The sequence below is a fragment of the Centroberyx gerrardi genome, chromosome 19 (genome assembly GCF_048128805.1).
Source record: "Centroberyx gerrardi isolate f3 chromosome 19, fCenGer3.hap1.cur.20231027, whole genome shotgun sequence".
NCBI classification, from domain to species: Eukaryota; Metazoa; Chordata; class Actinopteri; order Beryciformes; family Berycidae; genus Centroberyx; species Centroberyx gerrardi.
The window spans coordinates 27,801,389-27,814,593 of NC_136015.1; the positions used below are offsets into that span (position 1 = coordinate 27,801,389).

The following is a 13,205-nucleotide window of genomic DNA, read 5'->3' on the forward strand; positions in this document are numbered from 1 at the left end:
TACGGCTATCTTACAGACACTGGGTCTGAGAAGCTGCACAGAGAACAGTGGAGCAGGGAAGTCGTTTGGACCAGATGGGTGTAGCCAACAGGTGTGTAAACTAAGTTGTAGTAACAATAGAGAGTTCCAGTTCTGCAACAATTTACAATGACAAAGAGTGTGATGAAGTCAAGGTGAGTTCAAGATTCAAGATTCAAGAAAACTTTATTGTCCATTAGTGCAGGCAATAATGGAAATTTGTCTTTCTCTGGTGATTGGGGGAAACTTTGACAAACAAACAATGAGCTAAAAAGCACCAGCCGCGGGTCGTCGGACAGAGTCGCGCCCCGGAAGTTGGTAAAATTGGTTGGTAAATTAATTAGCTGCAGTTACAGTAGGCTTCTGCCTAGTAGACTACTGCACCTACTGAGATAAGATGAGTCAGCACTTTATTGATCCCCGTGAGGAAATTCAGGTGCCACAGCAGCAAATGGCGGACAATGCCAGGAAAGTTAAGTATATGTCAAGTACAAGGTAGTAAAAGAAAATCGGCTGAGCTGCTCCTCATCAGCCTCAGCTCATCATAGAAGGTTACAATAGGCTAACTAAGCAAAAGGACAGTATGCTGATTTTCAAGGTGTCTCTGGTGGCTGGTTAGTTCTGAGGCTGTTTGCTTCTTCATCAATGCTGGTTTTTTTTTATCTTCATCAATGTATCATGTGAATTGTATTATTATCCATATGCTGTATTGCTGCAGCAGGGAGCATCCCAGAGAGTAGAACCATACCACCAAGTCAAACTGTGTTCATCTGTGTTGTCGTCTCTATTTGCAATGAATGGTTAAGCTGTGATGTGAGTGACAGAACATGAAGTAATGGTAACAAGCTTAGGTTAACTTACTCACAGTTTTCCTTAATGTGTGCATGTGTGTATTTCAGTCTTCCCTCCAGACGTCCAGCAGCTGCTGATCAGTGAAGAAGAGGTTCCCCCTGAGCAGCAGGACTGGAGCCCCAGTCTGGACCAGGAGGACCCAGAGCCCCCACACATTAAAGAGGAACAGGAGGAACTCTGATCCAGTCAGGAGGGAGAGCAGCTTCAAGGGCCGGAGGAGGCCGATATCACAGAGTTCCCGTTCACTCCTGTCCCTGTGAAGATGATGAAGAGAAACCTCAGTCCTCACAGCTTCATCAAAGCCAAACTGAGGAGAACAGAGAGGCAGAGCCTCTAGCCAGCAGCTCAACTGAACAGATGAAAACAGAAGCTGATGGAGAGGACTGTGGAGTATCAGAACCAGCCAGGAACTTAGATCCAGCTAGTCATTTACACCCAACTAGTGATGGCAAGACTTCAGACTCTTCTGAACCTGAGACTGAAGACAGTGATGGTGATTGGATGGAGACAAGAGAACCTCAGTCAGGTTTAAACTCAAAGAAAAACAATGAAGTCCATGTACATCATATGAGATCCCATACTGGGGAGAAACGCTTTAGTTGCTCAGACTGTGGTAAAAGTTTTAGTTATAAAGGAAAGTGGAAGGATCATATGAGAGTCCACACAGGCGAGAAACCATTTAGTTGCTCAGTCTGTAGTAAAGGATTTGTCCGCAAGGACAAGCTGCTGATACACATGAGATGTCACACGGGGGAGACACCATTTATTTGCTCAGTGTACAGCAAAACATTTCATAAAAAGAGCAATATGCAGAAACACATGAGAGTCCATACAGGGAAGAAGCCATTTACTTGCTTTGTATGTGGGAACAGTTTTAGTTATAAAGGAGACTTGAAGAGACACATGACACTCCACACAGGCTCAGTGTGTGGGAAATGTGTTAGTATAAAAATAAATTTGAAGAGACGCATGATACACCACATGGGAGAGAAACCATAGAGTTGCGGCGTATGTGGGAAAAGTTTTCGCTGCCGTTCACATGTTCTGGACGACGACCCCTTCAACAAGCCTCCCAGACCCACCACAGTCTTCCTGGCCTCCCAACACCCATCCAGCCAAATGTTCATGGACGAACACACACACACACACACACACACACACACACGTACAAATCCACTCACATACACGCACTCCTTTGCAAACTTGTCAGTCATGTTGGACAATATTGCAAATTACACCCCCAGACCATTGCGAGATGCACAACTTGTCACCCCGAGGCAAAATTGAATTTAAATTGAGTACTGTACCGTTAACAGTTGGGATTGAATTGTTGGGATGGATTTTCGCCCCTAATTGTTGAGGTATGATGTATGTGTTGAACATTTAGAAAAATAGTATTAAAAGTATGATGTGTTGTCTTTTAGGGTGTGTTTTTAATTTAAGTACTTTAGAGTCATAACAGTGGGGACACTCTCAATGCATTCAGTGAATTCAACTTTTTTGCAAGTCTTTGTTAATTTGACATTATTCTGGTTGTGGTGACAAAGAAGTTTATCACAACAAATGGTATTTAACAAAAGTCAGGAGCTCTCTCACACTGGGCCACCATGCTGGTGTTCGCTCCGCTGCACATGTCTCAGAAGAGCAGGTGTGCATGAAAAGTGACGGAACCTTGTGTTGGTCAATCATCAGCCTTCTATCCTGGTCAGGATACCTTTAGGGTGAACAAAGGCATGGACAGAGATATATGATGTGACTGTCAGCTGAAGTTAACCTAACCAACCAAAACTCAGTCAGTACTTTACATGATAAAACACTCCGTTATCAAGCCAGTCTTTATTCCTAAATGTCTAAGCAGAAGGACTCAGCCAAGACCAAGATATCACTCCAGATAGATCAAAGAAAACCAAACACCTGAGTACATTAAAGATTTCAGCTGATCTTTCACAAGTATTGTTACTCTTTTAAAATACATGTGATCAAAAAGTTAAGTGTGTGTTATACATTTATAACAAGGCCAGATAAGTTGCTGGTTTTGAGGAAATAAATTTCCTATATTTTTTTTTACTTTAATTTGACAGTCAAGTTGGTTGCCTGTCAATGATGACAGCAGAAAACAGAAAACCGCATGCAAGCAGGTACTTCTGTATTGATCAACTCGTCTTTCTAACATGTCTACGCTGCTTTGTGAGCAACACTGTATGCTCCAGTTTATACTGGAATGAAGATGTTCAGCACTGTGGATGAGAAAGTAAAGTCAATCTAAATGGAGGTAGTACACAGTGGAAGTATCTTTGGTAGTTACAACCCTCTTAGGTACGTACAAATGTTAGCATTCCTGAGACTGTGCACACAATGAGGAAGTATGTAAATTGTAACACGGTTATGCAGCAAGAAATCTTAAGGACAAGAAAACTGGTTGTAGTAAAAGTAAATACAACAGGTTGACAGGAGCGTTGCGTCAAGTCATTTTGTAATGTCCTTCTGCAATGTTCTCTGCTGTCTTCCTCAAACTGAACGGAGGGTGTATGGCAACCGCTGGTCTTTGCATTGTGATGATCTGCAGTGTGAAGGAGTAGATCCAGAATTGTAATATCTGAATTGTTTGAAAGTATCAGGATAACCGAGGTAAATCCTGAAGCAACAGACCATACAGCCCACATTCCTACAGCGGCTACAGCTTCATATTTAAACAGCAGTACTGAAGAAGTTAGCAAACACTAACTTACATTTCAACCAGTGAATGTAAAATCTAATAAAAAAACAGATAATCTGCATATAGCCTGTAAAAAGAAATAATATAACTTCAAATAAACCACCTGACTGTGTGTCTTTTATTTTGGTGAGCTTGGTGAGAGTCCCACCTCTTCCTGTTGACAAATCACATTTTCCTGTGCCAATGTTCAAGTCTGCGTGAAACCAAGCACAACAGTGCAACACAAGAAAATACAACACATAAGGCATTATCGTTTATACAGTATAAGATGAACAATGAATTATACTTCAGGCACAGACCGAAGGCCCAGGATTTCTCCTTCAGCCTTGTCAACGCACCTTTCAGATTGCAATGAAACTTGGTTCTTCCCCTTCATTTTCGTTGGCCAAGTCCCATTGAACGCATCCTTGGCTGACAAGTAAACTTTTATCTGTCCTCCAGGCTCGTGTTCTTTTGTTTTGGAATCGTGCTTTGGCCGTTAGATATTATGTCAAATGTGTCGTGAAGGACAGGACACAAGAATGCAAATGGAGAAAGACCGTCAGTTTCTCTCATGTGAACAGATGACCTACATCTTCCAACCATCCAGAACAGCCTCCACTTTTCTAAATCTCTCATCTTTTAACCCCCACTGGTGTCAGACGACTCCGGAGCCTGAAAGTGTGAAAGTCTCTGGATCTCTGCAGTAACAAAGAGACAGTGAGTGTCATCACTTCACACATATTTGTTCTCACATGGCTCCACAACTGAGTGATGATGATGATGAAGACTATGGAGCGAGGGGGAAGTGGAGCTGGTGAGCAGAACAGGAGTCTGGTTTCTATCTGTCAAGCAAGCCGCTACATATTTACATTAAAAAAATCTATCAGTAATTGACATGTAACTGAAGACAAAACTGACATGAGAATGTTAAACCTGACTTTGAGCCGAAGAGCAGCAACTTCTCTCTTACATTAGCCTACATTAACACAAGATGTATATGAGCAGTATTCAGATATAACAATAATAATGATAATAATAAACTTCATTTGTAACAAGAGAAACAACTAAAAAAATGGAGAGCAACAAGGCAGACAGTAATAGAAAGCAAAAGGTAAGAACACACAATTTAAAACAAGATAAATTACACAAAAGCCAGTCTGTAGAAGTGTGTCCTGAGAAGTGATTTGAAACAGCAAGAGTAACTCTCTCTCTCACATAGCCAACATTAACACAAGATGTGTATGAGCAGTATTCAGATCTGGCTGCATCCCGAACCACAACACTGACTAGAAGGGTTTGGGTTTCCTCCTGAATGATGGACTATCATGATGTGTCTCTAGTTTATTGTTCTGTTTCTGCTGAACAGTTCAGCTCAACCAGCAGCTCTGCAGCTTCACCTGCTGCTGCTCTCACCAACACACTTATGTTTTTTGACCTGTGAACATTGCCGAAAACTTCTCCCACAAACACTGCAACTGTACGGTTTCTCTTCTGTGTGGCTTACCATGTGTGCTTTCAAATATCCTTTATCACCAAAACTTTTCCCACAGACTGAGCACCTAAAGGGTTTCTCCCCATGATGGAGTCTCACGTGTCGCTTCAGATTTCCTGCTTCACTAAAACTTTTACAACAGACTGGGCAACTAAATGGTTTCTCCCCTGTATGACTTCTCATATGTCTACCCACTGCTCCAACCTGGCTAAATGTTTTTCCGCAGACCGAGCAACTAAATGGTTTCTCTCCTGTATGGCCTCTCATGTGTGTCTGCAAATGTGCCTTTAGACCAAATCCTTTACTGCAAAGTGAGCAACTAAATGGTTTCTCCCCTGTGTGGACTCTCATATGTGTCTGCAAATGTGCCTTTTGGCCAAATCCTTTACCACAAAATGAGCAACTATATGGTTTCTCTCCTGTGTGGTTTCGCATATGTACCCTAATATTTCTCTTATGATGAAATTCTTTACCACAAACTCTGCAATTAAACATTTTCTTTTCTGTATGAATTAGCATGTGTCTGTTCAGATGTTCTTCCAAGCAATATCTTTTACCACAAACCACACAACTAAACGGCCTCTTCCTGGTATGAGATCCCTTATGACTTACAAAGAGTGAGTCTAAACCTGACTGAGGTTCTCTAGTCTCTTTCCAATCATCATCACTGTCTGCAGTCTCAGTTTCAGAAGAGTCTGAAGTCTTGCCATCACTAGTTGGTTGTAAATGACTAGCTGGATCTAAGTTCCTGGCTGGTTCTGATACTCCACAGTCCTCTCCATCAGCTTCTGTTTTCATCTGTTCAGTTGAGCTGCTGGCTAGAGGCTCTGCCTCTCTGTTCTCCTCAGTTTGGCTTTGATGAAGCTGTGAGGACTGAGGTTTCTCTTCATCATCTTCACTCTTCACAGGGACAGGAGTGAACGGGAACTCGGTGATATCGGCCTCCTCCGGCCCTTGAAGCTGCTCTCCCTCCTGACTGGTCCAGAGTTCCTCCTGTTCCTCTTTAATGTGTGGGGGCTCTGGGTCCTCCTGGTCCAGACTGGGGCTCCAGTCCTGCTGCTCAGGGGGAACCTCTTCTTTACAGACCAGCAGCTGCTGGACGTCTGGAGGGAAGACTGAAAAACAGACATACAGATGTTAAGGAAAAACTGTGACTGTACATTAATTCAAGCTCAAGCTAAATGTTCAGCGTTTTTACCATTGACAAGGTTTTTCCTGCATAGGGAGAATTTTGGTGTTTGCCAAAGCCTTTTCTGCTGTGATAATAATAATAATGATAATAATAATAATAATAATAATAATAACAACAACAACCTTTATTTCTGGAACACTATTGAGATTTGAAATGAAAGCTATTAAAAAACATACACATCAACAGAGAAAGAATAAAAACATTTACCACTGTGGTGAATGTTGGTTGGCGTAGGGATATACACCATCATTTGTAGGCACTGGCTGGTTTCAAACGGTGCTCAAGGTTTTATTTTCTGCACACTGACAATATCGTCATTTGTTATGAGATGCATGGTGTGGAGTGCCATAGGACAGCGAAGAGCGCCATGAACGGCAACCATCTGCAGGCAGCATTTGGCTGGGTAGTAGGGCTGCATGATTATCGTATTAAAATTAGGAATATCTGTTGCATCAAACCAAGTGCTCCGAATATCTCCTTAAGTTGCATCAACAAATGACAACACTGCGTTACACCACGTGACAAAATAGGCACATGCAGAGCGGGCAGAAACCAGCAGAAAGGAAAACAAATCCAGAGAGAGACAGAACGGAGAACGTTCAGTTAGCTAGCCAACAGTTTGGCTAGCTTGCATACGTTATAATTGCTCTCTCTCTTTCTCTGTCTCTCGCTTGCTCTCTCTCTGTTGCGCTCTCTCTCTCTCTCTCTGTCTCTCTCTCATGCTCGCTCGCTCTCTCACCGGACCCATCTGTGCACCTCCCATTGCACACGCAGGCATGAGGGATATTTTTTTAAGTTATGTTATCTTTGACACAAAGTACTTTAGGGAGGGAGCACTTAAGATATATAGGTTAGTTATTAATATACTATAATATTATATATTATACATATATATATATAATTAAATTTTTTTTTTTTTTTTCAGTCAAGCCGCCACGCTGACTGAGGGAACAACAACCCAGCTGACTGCTACTAGTGGGGGGGCTGTGGGCAGCGGTGCAGGGTGTGTGTGTGTCTGTGTGTGTGTGGCTAGTAGAGGCGGAGAAATAAAATGTTTGATTTTTCATTAAGAGAAAGTGCTGCAGGTATCAATACTGTTGCAAATGAATATTGGAACCGTTTAAAATTTTTAGTATCAATATTTATCAAAGTATCGATATTTTTGACAACCCTAGCTCTGAGTGACAGAAATGCAAAAACATGGGGAGCCCAAGCCCCCCTTGCCTGTTGACATAAGCCGCTGCCATCATTCTGTCTGTTCTTACAAACACATGACGGCCCTGCAGGCTCGGTAAAAAGGGCTGAAGGCTTGAGGAGGCTTGAGGAGACACTCAAGCCTCCGCTGGTGCCCTTGCCTTGGGTGCATCCACAGAGACCAACTGGCGACGCAGCACTGGGCCAAGAATACTTCCCTTTGAAATGTTGGCTGGGATCCTCAACCACCTGAGGGCCACACACAGGTGCAAGAGACACCTCTGTACAGGATGCATGTGCAGAAGAGCCAATGGCACCACTTGTACTGATGCCGCCATAAGGCCCAAGAGGCATAGACAAAGCCTCTAAGTGACCTTGGTTCCCAGCCGGAAATAAGAGAGACAGACTTTGAGGCATTCCTGCGTCTCTTGTGTCAATGTCACCAACCCAGCCCTGGCATCCAACCACATGCATAGAAACTGGGTGGTCTGTGCGGGCTGCAGCCTGCACTTTTTTGTGTTGATGCGTAGCCCCAGACTCTGGACATTTGCCAACAACACCAATACATGGCGATGACACTGCTCCTCTGTCTGAGCACATGTCAACCAATCGTCAAGGTAGTCCTCGCTGATTGGTGCTCGATGATTGGGGTCTCGATTGGAGAGACTGCATCCACAGACCTGGTCAAGATGCGGGGGGCTAGTGAGATGCCGAAAGGGAGAACACAGAATTTGAAGGTTCTGTCATCGAAGGCAAACCTGAGAAATCTCTTGTGCCCAGATTGGTATTTGGAGATAGGCATCCTTATGGTCGACAGTTGCAAACCAATCGCCTACAAGGGCAGCCTGCTTCACCCTCGGCACGATTAACATTTTGCATTTCAGAGGCCTGAGGAACTTGTGTAGTCCCCTGAAGTCTAAAATTTGCCTGAGAGTTCCATACCACTTCAGGATAAGGAAATATCGGGAATAAAACCCTGCCTGCTGATTTTCCTGCCCCACCTCCCTGATGGCCTTCTTTGTCAGGAGAGTGGAGATCTCCAAGCGCAAAGCCTCTCTGTGCTGAAGGTCTGCCATGGTCAAGAACACAGCCAAATTTGTCACTGGAGGGGTGCTCATAAACTGTAACCGATAACCCTTGGTCATTGTTGAAACAACCCAGGGGTCTGCCCCCAGGGCTTCCCATGACGCACAAAACCCCAGAGGGCAGGGGCAGACTGGGGGTGATGTCATGTCAGAACTGAGGCGAGGGTTGGGGTGGTCCCTGGCCACCACTGCCCCGTCTACCGCGCTTAGACTTGCCTCGCCGTGGTGCATCTAACCGGACACTCAGATCCCCCTGACTCCAGGTAGGATGCTGTGGTTGCTTAGGCTGATGTGGTGAAGGGTGGATTCCATTCCTGGCTCCATCACAAAGCACCTGACACCTCCCGAGCACAGCGGCGAGCTTCCTGGGCCTGCTGAAGCATCTCAGTAGTGTCAGGCCCAAACATGGCAGACAGCTCTACAGGCAACCTCAGTAGACATGCCTGGTCCTCTGGCGGCAACATGGACTGTGACAGCCACAGGTGGCGCCTAACTCCCCAAAGTCCTGACATGGCCTTGCCAGCTGCCTCTGCCTGCTCCCTTATTAGCTTAGGGAGAATCGAGGAGACCTGTTGCAACCCCATTAGCAGTTCTGAACTACACTCCTCCTTTAGCTGCTGAGTCAGATGGCGTTTGTAAAGAGCCAATGTGGCCCCTGTGTTAGCCAGCTGGGTCTGGACTGCCATAGCGTCATGCATCTTAGTCAACAAGGCATCAATCATTTTGTAGTTCTTGCTTGGGCAACTACTCTTGCCAATGACTGATTTAGATGGAGACACCAAGGCCACCAAAGCCAAGCCTGGTCCACAGGAGGTAATGGCCCACAGCCTATCCTCTCCCAACTGTGTACTGATGCCAAGCGTCTACAGACTCCAGACCAGCAACCAGCACCTGACGGTGTCTGAAACTGCTTTTGGACCACCTCCTCAAAGTCAGAAAGAGGCATGAAGAAGCGCGTGGCCCGACCCCCAGCCTCATCATCAAAGCGGGAGGGGGCAGGTCCCTGATCAGACAGCAGTTCAATTTTCAAGGCTGCAGCCGCCCTAATAATACATTTCTTGAAGGAGGGGTGACTGCTGTTTTGGCCGCTTGGGTCCTTACCTACAGTGACAGTAGTGTCCAGTAGAATCCAATGGTAAACAAGGGCAATATGCCAGAATCTGCCCTGCACTCACGTTAACTCTCTGAGTGTTGAGCTGTTAAAAATCTCTGATTAAAAAGTGTTACTGTTTACAAATACGTTACTAACACATGCGAGTTCGGAGCAAATTGTAGAATTTCTAGTTTCACTTTCGTTCTTGTGACTGACTTTGATAGCGCTTAGACTGCCCTCTCGTGGCAAAAGGCAGTATAACCCGTATGACCGGTTGAGGAGAGAAGCACCACTGATGTAAAAATGGCACCACGGTGACAACTCTAGAGCTAATCGAATCCGGCCCGCGGTCATTTGCTACATGTCCTTCACTCTCTCTCTCCCATAGCTTCCTGTCTATCTCTCACACTGTCTCTATCTAATAAAGCATAAAATTGCCTAAAAATATATATTAATATACCCGTGCATGGGCCACATAGTGGTGTGTCTTAAAGAGATATCCTTGTCAACTGCCCCAGTGGGGTCAGTCCCAGTACATATGGAATATGTAACTGTGTGGAGAGATAGTCTCGATACGATAGAGAACAGAAGACACACAACAGGAACACTTGTTCAAAGGTTGTGTTCTAAACAAGAGAAGACAAGAGACATCAGTTGATTGTTTTTGTGTAGGTATGTTATGCTATATGTCGTTTACCAGCCCTTGCCAGGTGAGCAAGAATGTTTTAGATATTGGTAGTGATGCATCGAATGTGGTGTAAGTTTGGTGTTTGAGAACGGCAGGCCCGTTAGTCATACAGGCCTGTAGATGACACATGTCATCTACAGGCCTGTATGACTAATACTGTGAAAAGGACATTTTTCAAAGAACATCAATTTAACATGTAGACTTTGCCTCCATGTTTACTATAATGATTTAATTTAATATTTTGATACTATTTCTATTCTGTACTTATTCTGTGCTTATTTCTTTTCCCAGGAGTAACAGATTTTACGCTTTCAGTTTGAAAGCAAAATCGCTTCACTTCACTTCCGGTCTTACTGCGGCTAACCATCGCGGCTTAACGCATCGGAGAGTTGACAGCAGGAAAAGCTCTACTTACATTAAAACATAACGTATAACGTAACGTACGACAACAGCGACGCCAGCTTTGCTTTTAATCGTGATAGAAATGGCATTAACCGCGTGTGAATGATGAGGAAATAACATTTAAATGTCACCAACCTGCTCTGTGTAACCGCACTTCAGGATTTAAAACAGCGTCCAGTAGCTTTCGTTGTCGGTCGTTCTGCTCTTTTGAACGAGAAACTTCCTCCTCGTACTCTGCTATCGTTCTTTCAAACAGCCCAAATATCTCTTCAACAGCCGCAGTTAGTCGCTGCTTCACCGACGCTCTCAGCTTCTGGACTTTAGACATTTTCCACACAGCTAAAGAGCTAAAGCTAGCTTCGCTGCGCGGTAGTGACGTTACCGTTTACGTCCGACGGGAGGAAACGTCATCACGTCAAGGCTTTCTCCACAGGGAATAGATTCGATTCCAGACAGCATTGAATTTAATAACCAAAATAAATAAATAAATGCCAAGATAAATACATGTTAGTAAATGTATTTATTTCTAATTATTTATATAAATAAATGTACACAGAGATAAATAAATAAAATCGAGTAAAACAATATACTGTGTGTCCCTACCCAATTATTTCCATAGTTATTTATTTCAGTATTTATTTACCAATTTATTAATTTCTGTATGTATTCATATCTGTATCCATTACTCCACAACCACTTCCTCTCAATTCCCAGTTGGATCCAGTGTGTTTAAAGGCAGCAGTGAAGACAAAGCTGGTGTGCTGCGGTCCCAACAGCAGCTGACGAGCCTCCTTACAAACACTCAGTGAGCATGAATCTGCTGTCACTAAAAAAAGAACCTTCTTATCCTTACTTGTGATCATACTGACATCTTTCTCCTGAACACAGACCTGACTGGAGCTCTTCAATTTCTTTTTCATATCAAGGACCCTAATTTAGTCCATGACTGTCTGTATTGTAGGTAGAGAGATAACAGAGAAACTATCATCAAAGCAGTCATTCTTCTACATTCTCTAATTGAGTGTTAACTTCTTGTAAATTAAATAATAGTGAAGTTTAACACTTCATAAATTTGCTGGAGACCCCCTGGAACCTCCTCAAGGACCCCTGGTGGTCCCCAGCCCTATAAATGGATCCTTGTAGGACCCCATGTCTTCAAAACATGTATGATACTGTAAAACCAGTTCAGACTCAGTGACTTGACACCCATTCAGGGTGTCCTGGTGGCTCAGTGGTCTAAGGCTCATACCATGTAACCATGACATCCTGGGTTTGAATCTGGCCCAGGACCTTTGATGTGTGTCATCACCTCAAAACAACCTTTATTTTAAAATTTTGTTGATCAAATGTGATACTAGAAAACCTCCTCCATGTCTGTCAACACCCCGCAAGGCAGTTATGCACCTTTTGGTGATAAGCCACGCCCACCACCACACCCCCTTTTGGCCAATGGACATAGTTAATCAGTTCTTCCTTGGCTCATAACCAACCGTCATACCAACCCAAGATGATATATGAACTGAAAATGGCAGCAGTATGTCATTTAGCACTTTAAGGGCAGATTCTGTGCTATGCAGCGCTCAGAAACCAGATTGGACTTCATCCAGGATGTTTTTAGGGTTAAAGTGGGAGAGCAGTTGAGAGAGTGCAATCTTTTCAAGGACTTTAGAGGAGAATGGGAGTTTGGAGATGGGATGAAAATTGTTTGGAACTGTGGGGTCAAGTCTAGTCTAGTCTAGTCTAGTTTATTTATATCACCCTTTATCACAAGCATGTCTCAAAGGGCTTTACATAGCATCATATACATGTCATATGCATACTACATCATATATACACACTACATACAGTATATATAGACACATCATATACATCCTATACTACATCATATACATGCTATACATCATATATATATACATTATTTTACTAGATTGTATATGCAGCCAGGAGAGGGGCAGCACTGTTCCCATGAGGCCTTTGACACACCCTGGGTCGGTAGGCTGGAGCCTCCCAGGCAGATTGTAAGTAGCAGATCTGAGGGTGTGTGGGTGGGACGTGACAGAGGTGCCGGCTGCGGTCCTGGTAAGGCCCAAGTGGTGTGCTGTGGCAGTGGTTCCAGAACAGTACCAGGTGGATTGACCTGGTTGGGTCTGATGGACTAGCAGGGCAGAAGTTCGAGCCCTTTAAGTGCCGTTACTCACCAGTTGTTTTTCCCCCAGATTTCCAAGTGGACCGACGGAGCCACGCTGCCCCTGGGAGACCTCCTATCCTGTCTGTACTGAACTCTGGACTGTTGTGTGTGGCTCACCTGGGGATACGGATTCTGAACTCAGACCTTGAATATTCCTTATGGACATTTAGGGACTCCATTGACTTTTAAACTGTTTTATCGATGTGAATAACTTTGCTTTTTAAATTATTGTTACCCAAAGGAGGACAACAACTTAGCTGTTGTCCTCCTTTGGGTGCTTGAACACTGCTTTCCTCCCATAGA

The 13,205-nt window shown here is 43.9% G+C and overlaps 3 protein-coding genes across 3 annotated transcripts in view; 1 reads left to right on the plus strand and 2 right to left on the minus strand.

Annotated features, from left to right (window-relative positions):
• Positions 1 to 5,714, minus strand: part of LOC144542909 (uncharacterized) — a 43,812-nt gene extending 38,098 nt beyond the window's left edge. Inside the window, exon 1 of the mRNA XM_078290509.1 lies at positions 5,673 to 5,714. The gene's annotated coding sequence lies outside the window, so the exon portion shown is untranslated. The remainder of the gene's footprint in view (positions 1 to 5,672) is intronic.
• Positions 1 to 13,205, plus strand: part of LOC139921418 (uncharacterized) — a 75,090-nt gene that overhangs the window by 58,823 nt on the left and 3,062 nt on the right. Inside the window, exon 2 of the mRNA XM_078290504.1 lies at positions 1,443 to 1,789. Within this exon, the coding sequence (XP_078146630.1) occupies positions 1,443 to 1,789 (347 nt within the window). The remainder of the gene's footprint in view (positions 1 to 1,442; positions 1,790 to 13,205) is intronic.
• Positions 4,962 to 5,666, minus strand: LOC139914336 (uncharacterized; the record flags this gene model as incomplete). The annotated part of the gene is made up of 1 exon (XM_071902625.2): positions 4,962 to 5,666. A coding segment is annotated over one exon (705 nt), but the record flags the coding sequence as incomplete, so codon positions are not given.